Source organism: Pezoporus flaviventris, unplaced genomic scaffold (assembly GCF_033815535.1).
Source record: "Pezoporus flaviventris isolate CSIRO_AGI_PZ_B2104156 unplaced genomic scaffold, CSIRO_AGI_Pfla_v1 ptg000002l, whole genome shotgun sequence".
Taxonomy (NCBI): Eukaryota; Metazoa; Chordata; class Aves; order Psittaciformes; family Psittacidae; genus Pezoporus; species Pezoporus flaviventris.
Genome location: NW_026892550.1, coordinates 61,779,108 through 61,802,180, shown reverse-complemented (window position 1 = coordinate 61,802,180; position 23,073 = coordinate 61,779,108). Strand labels below are relative to the sequence as shown.

Sequence of the window (23,073 nt, the reverse complement as noted above, 5' to 3'; positions counted from 1 at the left end):
CTCCTGTTAGCAATGACAAAAAGCACCAAAGTGCTCTTGGGTGACTGCTACCACTGATGTCCAATATCAAACCCAGTATTAAATAATCTCTGGCAAAGCCACAAACGTGTAGAAGCACTGCCTAAAGAAGTGCCAGATTCCCTCGCTCACCCACTCATCTGTTTGTTTTCAAATACGGAGAAGTTCTGTTTCCTCTTCAAGAAATCAGTTTGACAGACAAATCTTATTGATCCTGAAGTGTATTATTTCACTTTGTAAGCATGTGCCCTTTTACTTGGAGTGGTGATTAGAATTTGACCCCAATATCAATAGAAATGTAAATATTAACTTGCACTAATTACTTATATCTGGAAACTGAAAAAGGCAAACATGTTTGTTGATTTATATACTGAGCCGCACAATTCAAATGCTGGAAGTTTTAACTTTACCCTAAGTAATGCACACATGCTGTTCCTGAAAGTGGCTAGTGTGAGATGATCCACAGTTCCGCTTTGTACAACTTGGTGTGGAGAAATCTGAACGTAGCAGGCTACACCTAGGAACAGTCTGTGCAGCACACAGTCTCCAAGTTGTGTCACTGAGCAACAGACAATGAAAACATGATTGAAAGAACACCATTTGGACCACCAGAGAGAAGTGGGAAGAGGCTACAGCTAAGAAAACCACCCCAAAGAAGCTGAGTTTTCATGGTAAGAGGGACAAAATTTCACTTTGATCATCCAGAGCAATAATTAAAGAACTTCAATACAGAGTTAACATTGCAAATCTTTATGCTACAGTGATATAAAACATATGGAAATCGTAATTATGGGATTACAGAATTAAAATTAAAGCAAATATAAAAGCAGGTAGAAGTCAAATAATTTCATAGACATGCACATAGGAAAATTGTTGACGAGATAAATAAGTTAAGATTGCCTAACTTCAGCAGCTACATTTCAAGAAAAATCTGGGAATCTATAGGATGAGGATTTAAAGGGATAGGAGAGCCAAACTTCATTTTTATTATATTGCTATCAAATATGTTGATCTATATAAGGATTTCAGATATGATCGTTCAAGTTTGTGTCAATCTAAATAAAGCACCATTGCACTTTCTGGCTATTTGGCACCCAGGTCATCTTTCTAATTTGTTGCCCTAACAGCTGTAATGCCAACAATAAACCATTCTCTGTATTATCTTATACTAAACACTATACCAAGGCCTACAGAAAGAGCTAGAATCAAGAGATAGGTTTACACTAGGGAACGGAGGAGCTCTGCAAAGATACCTGAAGAATTTAAAAGGATGCATTAAACTTAAATGATGCGGTAGCCATCCATAAAGAGTTCTGAGGAAACATAGACTGACTCAAATGAGCAATCAGTTTAAGGCCAAGGCAGATGCATCAAAAATAAGGTGGAGACAACACCTGAACAACCTAGAACGTAGTCTCAGACTTTTATCAAGAATGGCAAGCAAAGGGGAGTGAAGAGAAACAGCAGCTGACAACCAGGAAGGCATGGACAACTGTAAAGGCATTTAACTAGTCACGGACAAGGAAGAGGTGAGACAGACAGTAAATCGGTTTGCCCTCCAGGACGGCTTCCCATGTCCTACTCCCTCCCATCCACTTTTTTTAGAACCCTCAAATGAGAATTAGGGATCAGGCCATAGGCCAAAATTCACTCTTCTGGCTGTCTGTTTCAGAATACCCTCTTTTTAGAGGTGCTGTAACACACGCTCCATCAGCATCATATCCAAATAAGAGGAGTTTCCCGTCACATGATGGCTGCATGTTCAAGAAGGGAACACAGGCCCATAATGTCTGTATCTTAGCTCTCCGATAGTCAGCCAACTTATGCCCTTTAGAACTGTAACACAGAAGGATGCTCACTTCCTTCAGCCAAACCCAGTAAGTAACCTGGCATGGAAACCTTGAGACTGACCAGAGACTGGTTGCTAGCCACTCTGGGCAGAACAGTTTTAGTGGAACCAGGAAAGCAGAAGCCATACTGGAGAAGCTCCAGGATGAAATTAAAGAGAGAAACTTGAAGTCCTAGCTGCAACTGGCAACATTCAGTGAGAAACATCAGCCACAAAAGTGTCACATCAGAATCTAGTGCAGACCAGATAATACAGAGGAGAAAAGAATGAAGGAGCTATGGACTCAATACAGTAGATACCTTAGGTAAAATATGTACACTGTGTAAGTGCAACATTTTAGCAATTATAAAAAATAATTGCAATAAAAATAAACATAATTACTTGCTAATATCATATGACTTTCTGACTCATGTTGTTTCTGGGTGTCAGCTTCACATAATGCCTTGTTGATTTCACAACCAGGTACTATAGAAAGCAGCACCCACAGGCCTAAAAACAGCAGTCATATCTGGGAAGTCTATTCTGTGGTATCCTATATAAACTGCTCAGTCTAGCTCCCTAGAAGCTAACCCTATTGTATGCAGGCTGTTTTTAAGCATTTAAAATAAAAAAGAGTGATTGTCATTTATTTGGGCTGAACAACTTCTGTTGGCTCCCACACCCACCAAAACATGTGGATGTGTGTGCTGTAGGACTACCTCAAAGAATTAGGTGCACTGTGTGCTGACACCCCACAGGTTCCACCTCTAAAAAGCACTTACAGCCACATCTGAGTAGACTGTATATTCCCAAAAGAATGACTGCAAGAAAATAACAACTTTAATAAGGACACAAAATCCTGCCTTAACTCCTTCTATTATACCAAGAGCAGCAAATAAAACTTAAAAGTCACAATTACATAAATAGTCATGTGCTAGAGTGACCTCAGTCCCCTGTTTTCCCTTCATGATTTCTGTGACCTATAATAGGTAAGCAGCACAGGATGTCACTGTCCTCTTTGAATGGAATTTCTGGCTCATTCTCTTATCAACGGGATGATTATTCAACTCCTGACCTCACCACAAAATGGTTTAGCATTGTTGCTGGTGCTTGAACCAAATTTCTCTACTGCAGGCTGACCTAGAGAGAGCAGCACAGCTGCAAGAAGGAACTGCCAAAAAGCCATAGCTCTTCTGTTCTGTCCTTTTCCACTGTATTTAAGATGTGTAAAAATACTCACACAATTAGAAAGCAAAAGAAGCCCTAGGTAGGACTCTCCATTTTATCTCCACATCTTCTAAAATAATGATTTTCCTAACTGGAGGGAAGGAGGAGAGGGGAAGAGAACGGCACAGCTTTTAAAGACAAGGCACATATCCTCCACTTTTATCCCTAACAAAGTAACTTTGAAAAAACTGACTTACAAGAAAATCACAGAATATTCACCTAGCAATTTCTCCAGTACTGCTTTCTTTTAAAAAGGGCTCCAAGATGAACAAGATTAGAGAAAGTTAATTACCTTGTAGTAGTAAATGGAACTCCTCAAGGTGCTTTGCCCATATGAACCAACAACTGTGAATGTGCCTAAGAACCATGCATTCAGGCTTGCCAACTGCTAGACAACCACAGAAGTTAAAAATGCATGTACAACACCCCAGTTTTCTCTCAAAGGCAAAATCCAGATGTGATGGACTCTTCCAAGGAAGAAGGGAAGCAGCTTGAATTACTGAACAAGCTTCCCACAGGCAACATAAAACTGCCTTTACTTCCTGTCCCTCAAAGGAGAAGAATTTTATGGTAGATGGGAAACAGGGTCAGTGGTCTTTTATTTTCAGCAACAAGCCCCAGGGTAAGTGTGTCAAGCGGGTTTCATTACCTGCCAAAAAGATCCTTTTTTTACTAGCTAAGTATCTATGGAAGAGGACAGAAATCATGGTTTCTCCTGAGGTGAGCTGTCACTATTTGATGAAGGTTCTCACAGCTCTTGACAAACCACAAGACAGGACCTCATAGTGACAAGTCTGATCTCCCCCCAAAAAAGCCCTAAAAAATATAACTCCTAATATGATGGATGCTTGACATCTTGCCTCCAAGATAGATGAACTATTCTCTGTTCTTCACAAGAGGTTCTAGTTTAGTAGCTGTAGGATCAGTCCTTGAGGAGTGTTGCTTCCACTGGGACTCAGTGATTTTAAGCACCAAATGAACAGGCACTGCCCTAGAGTGCAGTCAGAAAACACTGTTAAGGTGACAAAAAGTACAAAACTGACAGAAATAGTGGTATTGCACACACACACAGAGCCCTTACATTTGCTCGTTTGACCACTTGGCGAGCCAATTTAAACTCATTGATCTGGCAGAAAACTACTCTGCGAAGAAATCAGAACAAAACTGATGCAAAGGAGGCAGGAATGGGGAAGCAGGAGAAGGAGTCAACAATCTGAGCCACCTATCTCCTGAGGCCTTTTGGGGTGCAAAGTAAATAACACCTTGTCAATGGAAAACACCAGAGAATTCTCCCTCCCAGCAATGTTTTATACCTCTCAGGGAAGAGCTGGTCAATGCAATCAGGATGGCCATAGCAGTCAATATCATGCAGGCTGCTTCAGAAGCCTTATCTGGGACATCTGCAGGTGGGTTGACCACCATAGACTCTTCTGATACCAATTTAAAAAGCTTCTTCTCTAAAACTGGTTGGCAGCATCTTCCTGGGAAAAGTCCTGAAGACCCACCCAGAAATAATATCTTAACAGTGAGGCCCAGTAATCAGCTACCAAGAAAAGCAGGTGGGGAGAGCAGCATGTCCCACAATGTAATATATATGTATAACAATGTATAACAATGTAACATATATAGTACCTATATATAGTATATGTGTATAACAATATAAATATAATATTCATCTCACTGCAATTTAGAATTACTTTGTTCTAGCTGGATTCTGCCGCTATTTGAGGCTCAGTGAGCTGAAGTACTTGAGGTGTGTGCATGAAACAGAACACAAGACATATGGCCTTAGAGGAGGGGAATATTTCTGAAGACCATTTCTCAAGCAGTATGCCACAAAAGAGCCTCCTACAGAAAAAGCTTTCATCAGCTGACTTGACCAATACCTAGAACTCCTGGAGAGAAGGTAGACAGTCAATTTTTATGATTGAGGTTTTCAGAAGACACAAATATTTCTGTAGACAGCTTACGCTGCAAAGGCTAGCTAGTATCCCCAAGACAGATTCATAAAGCACATAAAGTGTCAGTATAACAATTGAAAAACATGTTCCTTACAAAACATATTTTATGATACCAATGTTATTCTTGTAACACTTTTATGGAGACTGAGCAGAATACCACAGCCAGTCTTATTGAAGGTTTCTTCCACAGATCCTCATGAACATCCTACAGTAGCCTATAGTTGAGTTTGGGCACACCTTTCATAAAGCACAAGATAGTGATCAGAATGATTTATAAAATAAAGAAATATGGCCAACTGAAAACCTGAAGTTTGTACATTAACATATCAAAAGAATACACCTCTTTTGCCTGGTGAAAACAGAGAATATGATAAATCATTTGCTATAAAAACAAACACACTTTTATGCAGCAACTTCTGAGCCAGATTCAAGTCCCTTATCAAGAATTTCAGGCTTCCTTGGGTCTTTTAAAACCAGCTATGATAACAGATTAAGACTCTGATAGAGCATTATAAATTTGAGGACAAACTAAATATGCAGGAGATCAACTGTTATTCCCACAGCTCTATTTGAAATAGGAATCAGCTTTAACAATCTTTGATGGTTCAAGTGGTCTATGTGCAAGCCTGCCCAGGGAGACTCCTTGCAACTGGAGTCGTAGTATATCATTTACATTGCGCACATTTCCCATTATGGGCTTACATACATGTTAAGTTCAGTACAGCGATCAGAAATCCTACCCTTTTTTAGTGATAAGGAAATTTAAGAATGCCTTAAAATTATTCCTAGTTAGCTGAAACTCACTTTGCTTGTTTATTTGTTTTGTTCTAGATTGATGTCTATGGCAATAGCCTGTAGCAGTGAGAAACTATCAAATACCAAAAGGTAACAGGGATGCTGGCACTTCCAAAATAAGAAGAGTTAAACATTATTCTCCAGACTTCTATTATCCTTAGTATACAGAGTCAAAACCTAACAGCCTACTTCATAAAGGAAGGAAAATACTTCAAGATTTCCCATCATGGCTCTTCATTAGAAATGAAACCCCAAACAATTCTAGCAAAACATTTAGAAAAGCTGGCTAAACCAGAAGATCTCCATATGAGGGAACTTAGTGTCCAATTCACATCAAAATATTCTGGGAGATAATCTCATGGATGCCAAATGGTCAATATAGGAATCCATAATATTTTTAAGCCATCCTTGAATGACAGTTAACTTCATAAATGAGAAGAGGTTTTATTCCTTTGGCAGGTCATTAATGAAATCTTCTTTGAAACACTGCTTATGGAACAGAGAACTAGTGTCTCTGTTAGGAAATTCTAAGCAGAAACACAAAACTGTCTTATCTTAAACATAGTCTATCTGCAAACCAGAGGCTCAGTTACTCATTTCCAAATGGCTACTTGCTTTGTAGTACCTAGATTCTAGGTCATGGTCTTCTATTGTATATTTGAGGTAGAAAACATCAAAATACAGACTTTTTTTTGATTTTTTTTTTTTTTCTGATGAGATCTCAGGCTGCAATTATCCATTAAAGAAAAAGATACAGAAGGAAGGAAAACCCTAGTCAGACTAGACTATCACTACAACTTCCAGCAATGAAGTAACTCAGCACTCCTATCATCATACATTTCTGCTTAGGTATTATGCAAGACAAGATCCATTCACTTGGACAATTCTGTTTGAGAAAATAGATAATACTGTGATATCAAGATATCGAAAAGAAAAAAAAAAAAGGCAGAATAACAACCTCAGTTCCTTATATGTTTCATCCCTTAAAAAGCAATGGATTTCAAGAAAGGAGGTGAGCACATGTGCATGATCATGGAACTAGACAAAAACCTCTGCCTTGAACAACTCGGGTACAACCAGCAGAATTTCTTTCTGCATACCCTGAAATGTTTTTTGGTGCTGCGATAATCAGTCTCCAAGACAAAGACTAAGCATAAGACATGGTTTAGAGAATCTATCTGCTGGCTGTGTGGCTCAAGGCATTTTAAAGTGACTCTGCTCTTTTTGACTGTCAGTGGCATTCACAAGGCTTTGGCAAACACCAGAAGAAAACTGGGAGAAGCACCCTTAATGGTATAACTTTTACATAGCAAGAACAATTCAAGAAAAGAAGCTTCCACAGCAAAACTGAAGTAAGGTATTAAGCACAAATAGTAAAGTTTCTTATACCACATTTTGTCTGATCTAGGTGCCAAAAAATGGCAGGAAAGCTTTGCTTTCTGATCTTCATTTAACTTGGTAACAAAATTGGTGGTCCACTCTATTTCGCATACCAGTGTTCTCTGGTTTTGAGCTATACCTGTAAACTGCTTGCTATTACTCAGTGCCTTCATCAGCTAACAATTCATCTTAATTAAGGCCTGTACCTGACCTGCCACCTCCCCAGAACTGGCTGCAGTGACAGCTGTCTCAGCTCTTTACTGCGACAAAATGCATCTTCATTGCCTGAAATGCACCGCAAGCCTCAGCACAGTCACAACCCCCACAGTAAAAAGTAGGCACAAAAATCCTCATGGTTTTCACAATTTACAGCAGCTAAGAAGAAAGTGTTCTGTTTATGCTATAGATTACCGTAACACTGATTCACCCTCAATACGTGCAACTGGCTTTAGTATGGTTAGTCATTTAAAACTGACAGGGTCATCACAGCAACATGATTTTAGTCACCCTTACAGTTGGAAAGGAAGCAGATGAGAAGTTGCAAGTGTCAATTCAGCTGGCAAAAGGGGCTGACTAAAGTGAAAAAAAGTGTTCAAACATGCCACTTTGTTGCATACAAACAATTTGCAATGAAAATAAATAACTCCCTTATCACAATTGCAATTTAGCATTATGGCCTGCGAACAGCCATAACTTTGGAAAAAGTTCTCACATTGCCTGGAAGACTAAAACTGATCTAAAGCTACAGGAAAAAGCCATAAATCACCTATGTTTTGAGCTGTGCTGTGGAGGGCAATCCCAAACTCCTAGGGGACAAACCATTGACCAAAAGGCTAATCAAGGCACCAAAACCACACCGGCTGATTACCTGCTCCTTCACCCATTCATTTCAAGGAGTCACCTTCATGTGTTGTACACACCATACAGGATTGTGTTCTTAAGCAACGCAGAGTAAATTTCCCATAGCTACCGCCATGTATCAGAAAAAAATTTCTGCTAAGGTTGATAAATCAATTACCTGCTTTCTTGACTTTTGTGTAAATTTTTTCATCCTTACATTACCAGTACCAGTACCTATGAGATGATGATTTGTACATTGCCAAAACCAACTATTTAAATTGCTAGCAAATTCTTAATTACTAAAAGCATGATTACAACAGGCTTATTTACAGAAGACTTCAAAACACCGAAGTGATTGCTCCAGAAAACAAAGCTCCCTTTCTGTCATTGTTTGAGGCCACTGTCTACACATTTGCTGTTGCTCTGTGCATGACCCTCAGCCCTCCCTCAGCCCACCTGAATGCCATAGCAAGAGAGCCTGCTGTCGCTCCATCAAGAGCTCCTGTACAGCTGCACATATATAAAGAGAATGAAGTTCCCAATCTCCCCTCAGCTCCTCCTGTGAAGTCCCACCTTTCTCCCCAAGCCACACACTCCCCCAACTCCTGTAAAATAGAAATAAATCATTAACATACAGGGGAAGGTAAAGACAAGCAAATACTACTGAAGCACTGCAGTTACTGACTTCACCTTCAAAGCAGAGATGCTTTAGTGTCACTGGTGGGAATCCAAAGAACAGTGCAAACCTTGCAGGTACTGGGAGAGTATGGAAAAACCCAGAAGGCCTTTGACCTTGCCAGTGAGATGGTTTGGGCTCATAATTATCTCAGATAAAATTTTGTTTTCCATAGTTTCTCTCTCACTGGTAATAGCAAGAGATTTCCAGAAAAAAAGGAAAAGAATCATAAAATGGTTTGGGTTGGAATGGACCTTCAAGCTCATCTAGTTCCAAACCCTTGCCACAGGCAGGAACACCTTCTACTAGACCAGGTTGCTCAAAGCCCCAAAGCTAAACACAGTATTCCAGGTGGAAATGCATGATTATTACACACAAGCTGAAACCAAAAGGCTAATGATCCTTCTTCCTCTACACACAGAAGTTATTAAATACAAAGGACTGTACAATAGATCTGTTTTCCTCTATCACTTCAAAGGCATAGTCAATTTTTGCAATTAAGAAGTGAAGAACTCCCACCAAGGTTTGTACAGGGACAAGCTACTGTAAGCCCAGCATAGTTTTAATAATTGAAGGAAGCTCTTCAGAAGGTTTCAGCAACACTTTAAAAACATACAGAACCTATCTAGTCATTTATGTAAGCATGTTTTCAATCTTCTTCCTTACTTACCTTGGTTCCTCCAAAGGACAACTGTTCTACAGATGCACAACCTCAACTATTGTTACTTGGTTGCCCTGAGAAACTGCAAAGTACACCTTTCCTACAGAACATCTAATTAGATACAGGCCCTCTTTCAGGCTGAAACTATCCTTTTATTGGGTCCCATGTGCCTAGGACACTAGGCTGACTCCATGGCTTGTACTCCCATGCACTATACAAAACCAATGAAGGTGAAGAAAACAGTATTTCCTTCTCTCTCATGTACTAGGCAATCCTTGAGAGCACTGTCTGATGCCTAATCACTACCATAGAAAACAAGTTCAGGAGACACTCAGGTGAAAGAGTAATCGGAAGTCCTATAGAAGAACATAGTATTTTTGATCTGCTTTCTTCATGACTACTGGCTCTAATTTCCCAAACCAGGCCAAAAATGTCAGGGATAAAACAAATGGCAACCTTCACTTTTCCTCTTCTCTCCGATGGATTAAAGGCATGCTATGTCTTCTCTTGAACCAGCTCCAAATAACATCTCATTCTATTAACTTCTGAAACTGCCAGTAGTCTTCAGGGAGTGACACTGATAAAGCAGTGATATTACCAAAGTGAAAAATGGGTATTTCTCTACTTTCCTACCTTTCCTGATCAGTGTTCTCCGGCTGGTCTAGAAAACTTACCATAAATACTGACTGGCAAAAGGAGAAAAGAGAGAAGATTTATCAGTGATAAAAGCAGTGATTATACCACAAGTGGTTTTGGAGAAAAAGGAAGAAAACTAGTCCTCTTCAGTTAGCAGCACTACAAAAGGATTAAAGCAAAAAAAAAAAAAAAAAAAAAAAGCTGTCTGTGAAGCTCTCCCAGTAAGTGTGAAGAATCTCTGAAGATAACTTCCTGTTGAGTCACAGGAAAAAAGAAAAAACAGGAACTCAAAAAAGCTGGAGATTTCATGTCTGTAAACTGTCCTGCCAAGGCTCCAAACTTCCCCAAAAACATCATACAACCCCAGCAGTTCTGTCACTGCAGTCCAGACCTCTTGGACCCAAAAACTGTTCCAAGGAACATGGTTGTAACTTAACAGCACCAGTAAAAAGGCAAGAGTAAAACTCTTGTTTGCCAAAGGGAGGTTTTCATCTCCTGAGCACAAAGTTAACCCAGCTAGCTTCTAAGGAAGAAAGGAAGAACACAGCTTCTCTCTCCATCTCTCTGTGTCTTTATTGCTGCAGGAGGCTGGCTGCTCTTCGTATTAAAAAAATCTGGAGTTTGAAAACTGTCAAAGAAGTGGTTGCATTTGCCTGCCATGATGATATGATATACTGTCGTACATCCTGACCTATGCTTTGGTCAGCTCATTATTTCCTTCTCTGGACATGAATAAGACAGCTCAACTTCCCAACAGCCCCAGTGGCATTCTGGCAAACACAATTCATTCCACTCGATTCGGAAGAACCACTACCACTATGTAGGCAACAATTCATACACTTCTATTTCGTTTACATGTGGGGCCAGGTTCTCTCCTGTGTGATGTACTTGGAAAAGGAGGAACGAAGCCTCTGCAGCACTCCAATACCCCCTTGTGTTTTCTAACCTAGCCTCAGCCAGGACACTATCTTATCAACAGCAGCTGGAAATCGCTGTTAACTAGAAATAAGTAGATCAAAGTGTGTTCCAGCTGTGGCTTCATCTCTGACCATTTCCACCTCTGATTCACAGTCTATTCTAAGTTGCAGTGATGTGAACATGTATAAAACTACATTATTATTTCTCTCCTAGGAACATCCCCATGCAATGAAAAGCCCCACCTAGGAAGGCCAAGGCAACTTCCATTACATTTGTATCATCCTAGCAGTGCAAGGGGGAGGAAGGCTGTGAAGCTGACCCATGGCTGATAATAAACATTAAGTCCTAGGTTAAAAATAATGTTAAGTGTAACTCAGTGAATTCATCTTAAATTTTTCTAAATATTGAAGTTGGAAAGGTAGGGACAGCAAATACTACAAACTTTCTTTCCCTTTTATTAACATACAGAAAGAGAAAACCCCAAACTAACCACTCAAAACATTGACTCTTGAATTTTAATATGTGGAATTGCTGTTTTAGAACACATTTATGAAGGTTCTTCCAGTGATCATAAAGTAAAAGAAACAGCAAAATCAACTAGAAACTCCTATGTCACCTTCATATGCCAGCTGCTGCAACAAACAAAACATAGGAGCCCTCAAATCAAGCTGCTACAGCGCCTTTAATTATTCCTATTGTGTCCGCAACCTCTATTAAAGGGTCACAAGTGAAGGGAGGAGGAGCTCACAAACCATACATATGGCAATATTCGTCCATCATAGCAGGTGACATCAGACCAGCATACCTGCTTTAACAAAGATCTCCTTTGGTTTGGGCTATTTTCTGTTCATTTTTGCTATATGCAGCTTCTCCTGCTCTATTTCTGACAAATAATGTGCTCCCAGTTTACCATTTTACTCTGCCCCATTACTCACCTGAGATGCTTCATGCACATTTGCTTTGCAACTGGTTTGGAAACAAAACCAGTTTTCAGATACTTAAATTATTCCTTCTTGTATGTGTCACAGGAATGTAGTTCCCTATAATTTAATTTTTTCCTCTCTCTCAAAGTCAGATTAAAATATAGCAAATTACATTCTCTGTGTTTCTAATTCCTCCCACAAGGATGATATTATGGTAACGTATCTAAAGGAAGCTTCAAGAAGTGTTTGTTTTGTCGTGCTGTGTTTGCTACCAAAGACAGCTGCTTTCTTGGTCCCTGAGAGGATTGCTTGGGGTTAACAAGCAAAGCCAAATAAGAGAGGATTAGGAAACTACTCATGGTGGTAGGCGAACACACAGAAGCAGACCTTTCCATTTGGAATAGGTACTCCTCACTCCTAGATACAATGCTTAAGGTACTGCCTCAGCTTTCTACCTTAAAACAAGTCAGAGATCATATAATTAATGTGGAAGCACTGAATTAAAAGTGGGCATTGCTCAAACCTTATCTTATTTTCAAGAGATTTAGGATTCTTTGCCAAGCTCTCAGTACAAGAAACTAATGCTATAGCTACTTAGGGCACAGACACAACATAAACAGCAGCAACCTGCTTCTATGTTCTGCCTAAAAACCTATGTAAAATTCAGATGCAGAAGAATAGCTACAAGCTATGAAGAGGAGGTTTCATGTCCATGTCCATTCCACTGCTGGCTTGTCTGCTGAACAAACAAGTGTGCCAATGGCAGTGGGATCTGATTTTATTTTTTCAAAGTGCATTTCTTGGCCAAAAACTGTGGGCTTTACCAACACTTTTTATGCAGGCCAGTAAATGCCTTCAAAGACAACAACTCTGATTCTCATGAGAGTATGTCTATAATAAATATCGCAGTGCTATGAAGTGATATCTGAGCCAGCTTGAGTATACCCAGAAGTATTATAGCTGAATTAACCTGGGTAGACTGCTGTGATAACTGCCTCTCATACACAGGGCAGCTTATTTAGAGCTTGCTTTGTTATCTCAATGTGGCACAGCGCTGTGCAGGAAGACAATATAAACAATTATGGTGAAGTCTATTTAGACCTTATGGGCAATGTAAAAGTACCTCAAGGTGGGCAGAAGAGCCCCCTTCAGAGTTATATGCAGTGAGAAGAACTCCCTTTGGCAATACAGAATTGACAAAAGGATTATGTCAGCCCTTCCTTTCCAGAACTTAGAGCAGGGTGAGAGCCTGGGGGCAGCAAAAATTAGAGCAGTTCTCAGCTGTTAAGCTTACACTGGTGCCTGAAAAAGGCTCTTCATGGCCTCAAAGTGCTAGAAATCCAGAGGTAGGTAAGGGGAAGCTCTGCTTCAAACACAGATAAAGAAATGGGTCCTCAGTCACTAGTTGCCATGTCGAGATTTGGCACAGCAGTCTGTAAGGGGAGAGACTCTGGCTATGCTTCAGGAAAGCAAACACAAACAGCTACAGCACCAGCTGCTATCTAAATCCACTTGCCTGCCACCTTCTTTGTTCCCTACCTACTTTTCACCATATGATCATCTAGCTGTGGGAAATCTCGCTTTAATTTTTAAGACTTTTTTTTTTTTTGACATGAGTAATTATTTGCACTACTACAGAAGTCAAAGTGAAGTCTCGAAGTACCTTGCAAAGAATTTGTGTTCATTAATGGTCACACGTTAAAGCCATCAATTCTTTTAATGCAATTTTCTAAAAGTTACTTGCCATTTATTAAGAATTCACCAGAATTTTCCTTTTTGCCCTGATACAGCATCTTACAGATTCTAACAGGCACCAAGATCCAGGACATGTCCAAACCATTCACTTTAAATAGGAAGTTGTAATTTTAAAGTAAGCTCGCACCAGATCTTCTCCCTTACAGAAACTTTAAGATAAAAAGACTACACAGGGAAGAAGGATTCTTTGCACCTGCATAGAAAGCCCCACAACACAGGAAAAGCACATCCAAGCAGCAAACCCCAGATGATGGCAAGCAGAGCTATAAACCTTTCTCGAGGAAGGGAATCCCTAGAGGTAGGAACCACAGAGAATTCAAAAGGATGATGACATAGCTTGCTTTGAGTTGCTTCAAAAATTTTATTTCTACCCCAGTAGGAGAGCATCCCAAATAAAATAAACGAAACAGTGCAGATGTTTGGAACCTGATTTTGCTTTCTGAAACAGCTGATTAAACCGTTCATTACAAGACCTCTATCACTTAGTAACCCTTTCATTTTTAACATAATTTATTCTAAACAGCAGCTAAATCATCATCCTTGAAAACAGCATGAAAACATCTCTCTCCTGGTCTACTGTGCAATTAGCACAGGTCATTTCCCGCACCCCCCCCCCCCAGCTTCCATCCCTGCTGCCTAAGTACTGAAAAGGAGGGAAAGGACTATTTATGTAGCCCAGTTTTTCTCTCCTTACTGCATATTTCTCAAAAATATCCCCCATAACTCTTTCATGATTCCCAATTAATCAAACTTGGACTCTGAATTCTTAGTCAGCAAAACAGAATAGGCTTGTCTTAGTGTTAGGCTTAGCCTGGGATTCTACAGCTCAGTGTAATTACACAACAAGCAGGAAATCCCTTCAAAAGCAGGAGAAAATTGGTGGAATAAAGTTAACTACTAATCTGACAGGCTCAGATTGAGCATTCAAAATATTTGGAGTTTTGACCAAAGAGGATACCAACTGTATGTGTACTAAAGGTAAGCAAGGAAAAGAAAAATTGTCTTTGTGAGCACAATGTTGCCATAATTGTGACCCTAAGTTAGGTTTGTAGAAAAGAAAAACTAAAAAGACAAGTTTTCACATGAGCTTATGAATACAGGTTGCTGAATCCGTCATTAAAGTAACCACAATGCCGTGTATGTGTGCAGAGCTCATGCTGACTGTACCCTGCAGCACACATCCTTTCGACTGAAGAATGGGTCATTCTGACTTTTATTATTAAACAACATTAAAATAAAAAAAATCTTTGGGGAAAGGGTTATTATCTACCTTTCTGAGTTGCTGTGGGTTTTTTCTTTCCTTCAGCCAATACCATTTACCATTCTTCTTGCCCATATCATTTATTAGGTTTCATAGAAAATATTTTTTTTCAAGTGGAATAACAAGTTTTACTTTAGGGGGCAGAAAGAGAGAAATTCCCTCCACCTCCTTGAAAACAAGATTCTACTACATACTACCATCTACTTTGTAGTCCAGAGTGTTTACATATTGATATTTTTGTAAAACATACAATACTTCAGCCCCCACACGTCCTGAATTATTTTGTATGCATAAACCTAAATGATACAAATCAGGTACCATGAACAGCAAGCTAGGCAGCAAAAAAATAGTATGCTAGAAACCAGGACAAAAGATTGTTTAGAAGAGGCACTCTTCAAGCATGACTCTGGAGTACTTCAACAGCTGTAAAAAGATTCCAGGCATAGGCCATGTTAGCTCTCCCCAGCCATCTGAACTAATGTCTATATTATGATTTCTTCGCAATGTGAAAGGAAAAAAAAAAAAAATCCTCTATACAGTGCTTCATGACAAATCATATGCCTTGTGAAGCTTCATGTTAGAGACCCTTTTAACTTCCAAAAAGTCCTCTTTTGGAGGTCATGCTCTCATTATCTTGCTCTGGGATCTGGTCTGATTAAATTATAGGAAATTACTAATACTTCACTTTGAACAGCCAGCTCCTCCTGGCTGTTCTTTTTTTTTTTTTTTTTTCTTCTAAACTTAATTCCTCCTACTCCTGCCTTCTTACATATGAAGAAGACAACAATCACTCTGTTACGAAGATTAAGTCATATTCTTTCTTCATCCCTTTTAAAATTTCAAAGTAAAAATGCATTCTGACTCCAAGTTCTTACATTTCCCATTCCACTGCTCTACCTGAGGTTTTCCTGTCTGGCCAACTAAAAGTTTGTGGGTTTGTTCTGTAATATTTCGCACCCCCTCTAAAATCCCATTCACAAGATCCTAAAGGCTTAAATAACTTAATGAGCACAATACTGACTCTTTGGCAGTCCTATTTACACTCCCCTGTGTTTTATTCATATTTAGCGCTATCAGATATAGTCTATCATTTACCAACACTAAGACATAGTCTACCATTGAATGCATTTAGACGTTGATCATTGAATGATTTTATACAAGTGACTTAGTTTGTATAATGGAAAGACCTCCCTCCTCCTCCCCCCCCCCCAAAAAAAAAAAAACACAAAAAACACCGAATTTAAAACTGCAGACTTTACACATCAGAAAAAAATGTCTTAATAGGGAAGGTATTTCCAAAAAGCCTATGACAACTTCACTATCATTAGAAGGACAAAAAAGAACAGTGTTTTCAGGTGGAATAATGTGGCTGTTATTCCATCCACCAAGAGGCTGCTGTTCACTTGATAGGTGCATTACAGTACCGCCAGGACAACTGTGATGATAGCAATGAGATTATTAACCTAATCATACTAAGAATAATAATTTTCCCTACATGGCTCCTCTTGTTGACAATGAGCTATATCATGATCCCTGCAGTGGTAAGAGGTTAAAAATAGTAAATAGAAAATATGTTAAAAGCTTCCCCTTGTACATGCAATGTCTGCTAGTAAGGTAATAAGCTCTACTAAGAGAGAAAAATTCCTGCTACTGGCAAAAGCCTTTTGTCTTGGAAGCAACTTTCAAATGCCAAATGATAGCAAAGGCTTTTCTGACACTGGGAAGTCTTTTGAAAAACCCATCTAACACATCCTTTCTTGCTATCAGAAAGTATCAAATGAAGCAAGCTGCAGAAATAAAAAAGGAGGAAGCGCTGAATCACTGTTAATTTACTTGTTTGACAGTATTTTCTTTACACTTTGATGATACAATCCAGCAATAAAGCCCCAACATAATAAAAAGCTTCACAGACTTTAAGGGTCTTTTTACTGTACAGAAACAGCTGAACACTTCAACACAGTATCTGCAATATCTAACACTATACCTGACCACGAAAGCAAGAGTTATGCCCCCTCGTTATCACATACCTAGCTTTTGATACTGCATTTAACATTGTATCAGTTCTGCATCACCTTCTTTAACAAAATAAGCTGAATAGAAACACCACTGCAGCTTGTCCAACATGAAACATATTCTTCAGAAAGTAGCAGTAGTTCAGATTCCTCAATGTAGCAGCTAACTCTGCCTGCTACTCTGTAACAAATGCAAGCTTTGTAAAAGTGGTCCTGCAGCATTCGTTCACAAACTGTATTGCCTATGAAATAGAATCAAAACCCAAGGAGCACCAATTGCTACACTTAGGGCAATATAGTGGTCTAGATCTTTAAACATTTAACTTGAGAACCTCAAAACTTCCCAACACTTTCACTTTTCAGGCTGAACTCTCCCAGAACACATTTGTGCAGTTCAGACGAAACAGACTTACAGGAATTCTCAGAGAGAAAATAATAGTGTGAGGTAGAATGGAAAGTAAGGCAACAAGGAGCAGAAAACCAGGGTAAAATTGTATTTATACGGAGAGTTTTAAAGATTCTGATGCTAACTGATCAGAAAGATAAATAAACAAACAAATAAATAAATCCATATGCTGAAGTAGCTGAAAAAAACCCCGTAACACGCACTAAGGAATGGGCAAAATTCCTTTAGACATTCCACTGAAAATGAATTGACTTGGCTAAGTTAGTTGCATCCAAAAGTAATCATAAGACATTGTGTACTGGGCAAATTTTTAGCATACAGACCTAACTCTGTCATTGCAAACTGAGTCTACATTGCCACAGTATTTATAAATGAGACACTGCCTATCGAGGAACTCCTAAAGTCCTTTCCCCATTCACTTGTACCTCAAATTTAAAAGGATGCACTTTTTCTTGTATTTGACAGAGTGTGAGTGAAGACATTCTGTTGACATCTGTGACTAAACAGCTCCCAAGCACAGACTTCTTTACACACGGAAACTCCACTTACAGTATGTGCTAATACCAGAGTCTCAAAGGGCCATTCACCTGACTGAACCCTGAGGTTCCTTTGTCCTGCTCTGAGGAGCAGCTTAGGGCAGATGACCTCCAAGGGACCCTTCCAAACTAAATTGTGTTGTAAACAACTCAGACGACTGAAAGCTTAACCTTAACTCTGCCCTTTTAAGCAGACGCCACCAATACATGGAATTATTGCACCTAATAATATCAATTATTTTTCTTCAACCACTGAAGCTTCAGTATCTAGCAACTGCCTTGAAACTACATTAAATAGATGCAACAGCCTGATACATCTCTACCAAACTCTTGCATGAAGAACTTCTTCACCATAGCATGCATTTTGGCAATGCACTCTTCCTTTATGAAATTACCTCTAAAGTCAATGGCCAGAAATATAAAATCAGGGTTCCAGTGAGCAGTAGCTGCATGTTATCACATCTTCAGGTGCATTTCAGGCTACATAACAATTTATAAGAAATTAATTAAGGCCTAGGGATGTTGAGAAGGCTTCCTACCTACGCTACACTAGAGTCCACAGGACTTGCCAGACTAAGTTATGTTTGCTCAGTTACAGCGCAACACTGGGAAGTTACTCTGTGTATCCACATCTTACTACTTATTTCCCAAACAATTGTAAAAGAATCCAAAATATCACAGAGAGGTTCAGTAAGACGCTGCGTTGTCCATCCATACATCCATCGATCATCCATATACCAGCAGTAACCTGTAACATAACTTTGGATTGAATCATGGCCTGATAACCACAATGGGGCAGAGTTAAGGGTCAATATGGTATTAGCCATCTTCTCTCTAGCTGCTTATGGTGCACTTCACATTCTTCTGCCAAAACTAATATTCCAAAACGGAATATACACACATTTCCTCTAAGAAATGTACTGCTAAAACCAGTAGGAACTGCAGAATAAAAATGTATTTTACACTAAGTACTCATTAAAGCAACATGTTGCTAAAATAAAAATAATCACTATTTATAGAATTTGCACACTGAATGCAATGGATTATGAGGCATTTTCTGAACCCGCAGGACTGCAGGCTAGAACAGTATTCCCGCAATTCTTCCTAAATTATCTAATATATTATTATTATTATTACTGTCAAATAACAGCTCCTGATCCAGTGCAATGTAGCTGTGAAAGAAACTGAAATAAATAAACCCCATTAAAAAGTAGCACTTGTGTGGGACATGCAGTATGTGCGTGTTTCACACATCAGGGGAAATAAAAAACTCCCACGAATTGAACTAAAAAATTAACCCGAAAGAACTGCAAATTAGGCCGCGCAGAAAGAAAACCCCAAACCAAAACAAATAACACACGCACAGCTCGGTTCGCACAATGAAGGCAATTGTTTCGCGGCCCAGAAGCAGCTCTGACTTCCCCCGGAGCGGCCGGCCGGGAGGTCGCGGCCGAGGGGAGCCCCAGCCGCAGCCCGCAGGCAGGGCCCCGCCGCCGCGCACGAGAGCGGCACGCCTGAGCGAGCTAAAATGGAGCCCAGGTTTGATGTCGGCCAGAGAGGCCGGCGGAGGGCAGCCGCACCGGGGCGGGGGCGAGGGCAAGGTCAGCCGCCGAGCCCGGCCGCAACGCCCGCCCCGCCGCCACCGTCTCCCGCCCCGGGAGCCCTTTACGCCCCCCGCTCCGGCGGAGGTTCTTGTAAGCCGAGCGGCGGCGTTTGCCGCTCCTCCCCCGCCGCCCCGAAACGCCCCTCCAAGGCCACGCAAGGCCCTGCGCACCCGGGCTTGGCCCCTGCCCCCTCCCGCAGCGCTGGGGCCGGGGCGCTGCAGAGGCGGGCGCCGCGGTCCCGCCGCACCCCCCTCCCCGTGCCTGCCGCCCCGGCCGGCACCGGGACCGCCAGCTCGGCTGCTCTAGCAGGCGGAACGCCAAAGGGCTGCGCGGGGGCAAACAGCGAGAGGAGGGGAAGAGGGATTAAAAAAACCTCCATCCCCCCCCCCCCCAGGCAAATCCCATCACAACTCAAGCCTTTGACTCTGGCTAAAAGGAAAAGCAGAGAGAAATGTCTGCGGGGCTGCAAGTGCCGTCCCCGGCACCCTGCACCGGCGCGCACACACACACACCCCGGCCCGAGTGCCGGTGGGATCGCTGCCCCAGGCCCCTCGCCCGCATAGCGGAGGGGAGACGGGCGGAGCTCCGCCTGCAGCGGCGGGCCCCGGGCAGGGGCCACCCCGATGAACTCCCGGTGACCGAGCCCGGCTCCAGCACCGGCGGCTCAGCTACCGCCCTGCCCCTAGCCCCGGCAGAGGGGCTGCAGGCGCGCTTCGAGCAGATGTGCCGGAGCCAGACAAATGACCCCTCCATCCACCCCCCGCTCTCCCTAAACCAACCCTGAGGCCAGGCAGGGGCAGGGTATTTTTAGGTTCCTTTCCCTCCCCTCCGCCTCCCTCTCAATAGCCGCCGAGCGCTGAATACACGGAGAAGGGGGAGAGCGAGCGGGAGAAAAGTTAACTGTTCTGCGAAGAGGGGAGAAAATAGGCAGGGAGGGGGGAGGGAGCGAGGAGGAGCAGTGCAGGGTGAGCTGTGTCTGGGGATGAGTGTATGCGTATGGGTGCTCTCACGGGGTGCCCGCAGGCGGCGGATAGGATGCACTTTAGCCCTGTGCTCTGCTGGTCTCGGCTGGGGCAGCGCCGCCGAAGCCTGAGTCTCGCCTGACCCTTCGTTTCACTGCGGCCAGGAGGAGCCCGAAGCCCGCCGCCGCCTCTCCCTGCTCTGCAGGGACCTCGCCTGCCACGGTCTGCCTCCCCGCCGACCCCTCCCCCCGGCCGCCGCCGCTGGCGGCCCCGGCCCCCTAACGGGGTGGCCGTGGGGTCGGTATGGAGTGCCCCCGCCGCCGGCAGCCCCCTCCACGGCCGCTGTCCACCTCCCCCCACCTCCCGGGCCGACCAGCTCCGCCGCAACCTTTAGCCGGGGACGGACCTCTCGGCTGGTTCCGCACAAGACGCCAGCAGCAGCTTCCCCTCTCGCCGCCCTCTCCTCCGGTGCTAGCCCCCCTCCCCACCCCAATACAACAGATCACCCCCTCCCTCCGGCCCCAAAGAGAAACCCACACCGCCCCCCTTGCCCCCCTCCCCCCCCCCTCCTTCCCCCAGCAAATGCACAATCACGGGCAAGGGGAGGGAGAGGGAGGAAAGGGCGAGAGACGCGAAGAAAGAAGGGGGGAAAGGAGAGAGAGAGGAAAAATTAAAAGGGCACAAGGCTGTTCATCACCAACATGGCTGCCTTAGCTCAGACCTAAAAGAGGAATAACCCAGGCTGTGTCTTTGTCAGTTTCACCTCTGTAACCCTAAACTAATGCACGAAACGGCGGAGGCGGCTGCAGAGGGGAAGGAGACGGGGAGAGAAGGAAGGAGAAAATGGCAAAAAGAGGGGGCACTTACGTGAAGAGAGGCGCTTGGGCTGCTCCTGCTTCCTCCTGGGCATTTTCCCCCTTTTTTCACATTCTCCTCCTTGGTTTAACGGGAGATCAAATAAGACCGTGAAGGGGGGGCACAGACAGGCACAAAGCCGGGGCCCCCGGGGGAGCTGCTAACCGGGGCGGGTTTTCCCTCTTCGCCGGGGGAACGGGGTCTGAAGCCGGTTTTCCCGGAGCCACCGCGAAGGGCTCCCTCTCCCCCTCTCTCTCTTTTTTCCCCCCTCTCCTTCCCCCCCCCCCCACCCCCCCCCCCCAACCCGGTCGTGCACCTGGCTTGTCCCCGGTCGCAGTATCCCTCAGCGGCCGGGGATGTGCTCCCGGCGGGCGAGCGGGCGCCGTGCCGGGGCGAGAGCTGGCGCGGCGATGCCGAGGGCTGCGCCCCGCGCGCCTCCCGGCCCCTAACTAACACTAACGCCGGGATCAAAGGGCAGCGGCGGCGCTCACGGCTCGCTCGCGGGCGGCTGGAGGCAGCAGGGACACACGGACACAGACACACACACACAGAGACACACACACCCCGGCGGGCGGGCGGGCACGCACAGACACAGGCACACGCAGAGCAAAGGGGAAGGTGCCCCCGCTCCGGCGCGGCGCTGCGCGGCGGCGGGGTCCAGGCGGAGAATGCGCTGCCCTGGTCCTGCACCGCTCCGATTCTCTCTTCTACAGACATGAAGGGGTTGTGTATGGGAAGTAGGGAGGAGGATATCTGTGGGTCTTCGCACTGCGATTCCCTCATTTATGGTGGGAAAGAAAATAGTAACATCAACACTTAAAAAAAAAAAATTAAGACGTTTTCTCTCCGTGTGTTACAAAAGAAAAATCGTATCAATACAAAGCTATCACAGCAGAATTTCTTGGATGTGTTCAGCTACTCCTTCACAAAGCACAGGAGCCGGATGGGCTTATTGCAACCCAACTTCAGAATGGGGGGAGAAGGTGATTACACACAACTCCCTCCGTGCCAAATTAAGCGTACAAAGTAAGCACGAAAGGAAGATGGGCAAGTAAGCATGTGGGTACCCTGTTCTAGAGCCAGGTGCTGCCAATTTCTAGTACAGGTTTTAAAAAACGGAAAGAATGCGAGCAGCGTGGAAATCACAACTCCTTGAGAAGTCTGAGTGTGGGGAGAGGAGGAAATCAAGATTAGGTCACCCCTAATGGTTGATTTAACCGCTACATGATACTTCCACAATGCACACAGCAATCTGGACTTCTGAAATTTACTTTTTGTCCCCCCCCCCCCCCCCCTTTGCTGTAATGCAGGTATATGAAGCTTTATCCTGAAGCAATTCAAGCGAGCATTATGAAGCCAGGATAGCAGTTTTCAATAACTGATACATACTTTGATTACTTCACAAATCACACATCTTTCTTCAAAGACATACATGAAGGTCGGTGGAAAAAAATAGAAGAGGGATTGGGTCTCACTAAAGCACAAAAGGTACTTCATGAAAGAGAAGTGCTCTCTTTGTGACTTGCAGTCATTTGGATAAAAGTTCACATAGAGGTTGTTAATGATTTAAACTCTAAAACCTGTTACTACAATTGAAGTAAAATGGTTTGAAGCATGGCTGTTTCACAGAGCTCTCTCTTTGTGTGAGGAAACTTTGAGCCTAGCAGAAAGCATAGTCAAAATCATGAGTCAGATGTTCAACAATAAAAAAAAAATGCACATATACCTGTTAGATGATTTTTTTTGTTTGCTTTTGACAGCCTGAGTCACTATTTTTATCACATCAGTTTTTCATCCTAACTCCAAAATACGTTTTAAA

The 23,073-nt window shown here is 42.8% G+C and overlaps 1 protein-coding gene across 6 annotated transcripts in view; it reads right to left on the bottom strand.

The window, feature by feature from the left end:
- The window catches only part of ZNF827 (zinc finger protein 827), a 108,788-nt gene extending 87,251 nt beyond the window's left edge, over window positions 1–21,537 (bottom strand). For 4 of the 6 annotated variants that reach the window (XR_009741269.1, XR_009741270.1, XR_009741271.1 and 1 more), the window contains exon 1: window positions 21,267–21,537. Coding sequence is in view for 3 of the 6 variants with exons in the window: in XM_061441347.1 (XP_061297331.1) it covers window positions 21,267–21,309 (43 nt within the window). In the remaining 3 variants the exon portion in view is untranslated. The remainder of the gene's footprint in view (window positions 1–21,266) is intronic. The other 2 variants (XM_061441317.1, XM_061441326.1) reach the window with 1 other exon arrangement.
- Between the last annotated feature and the right edge of the window lie 1,536 nt (window positions 21,538–23,073).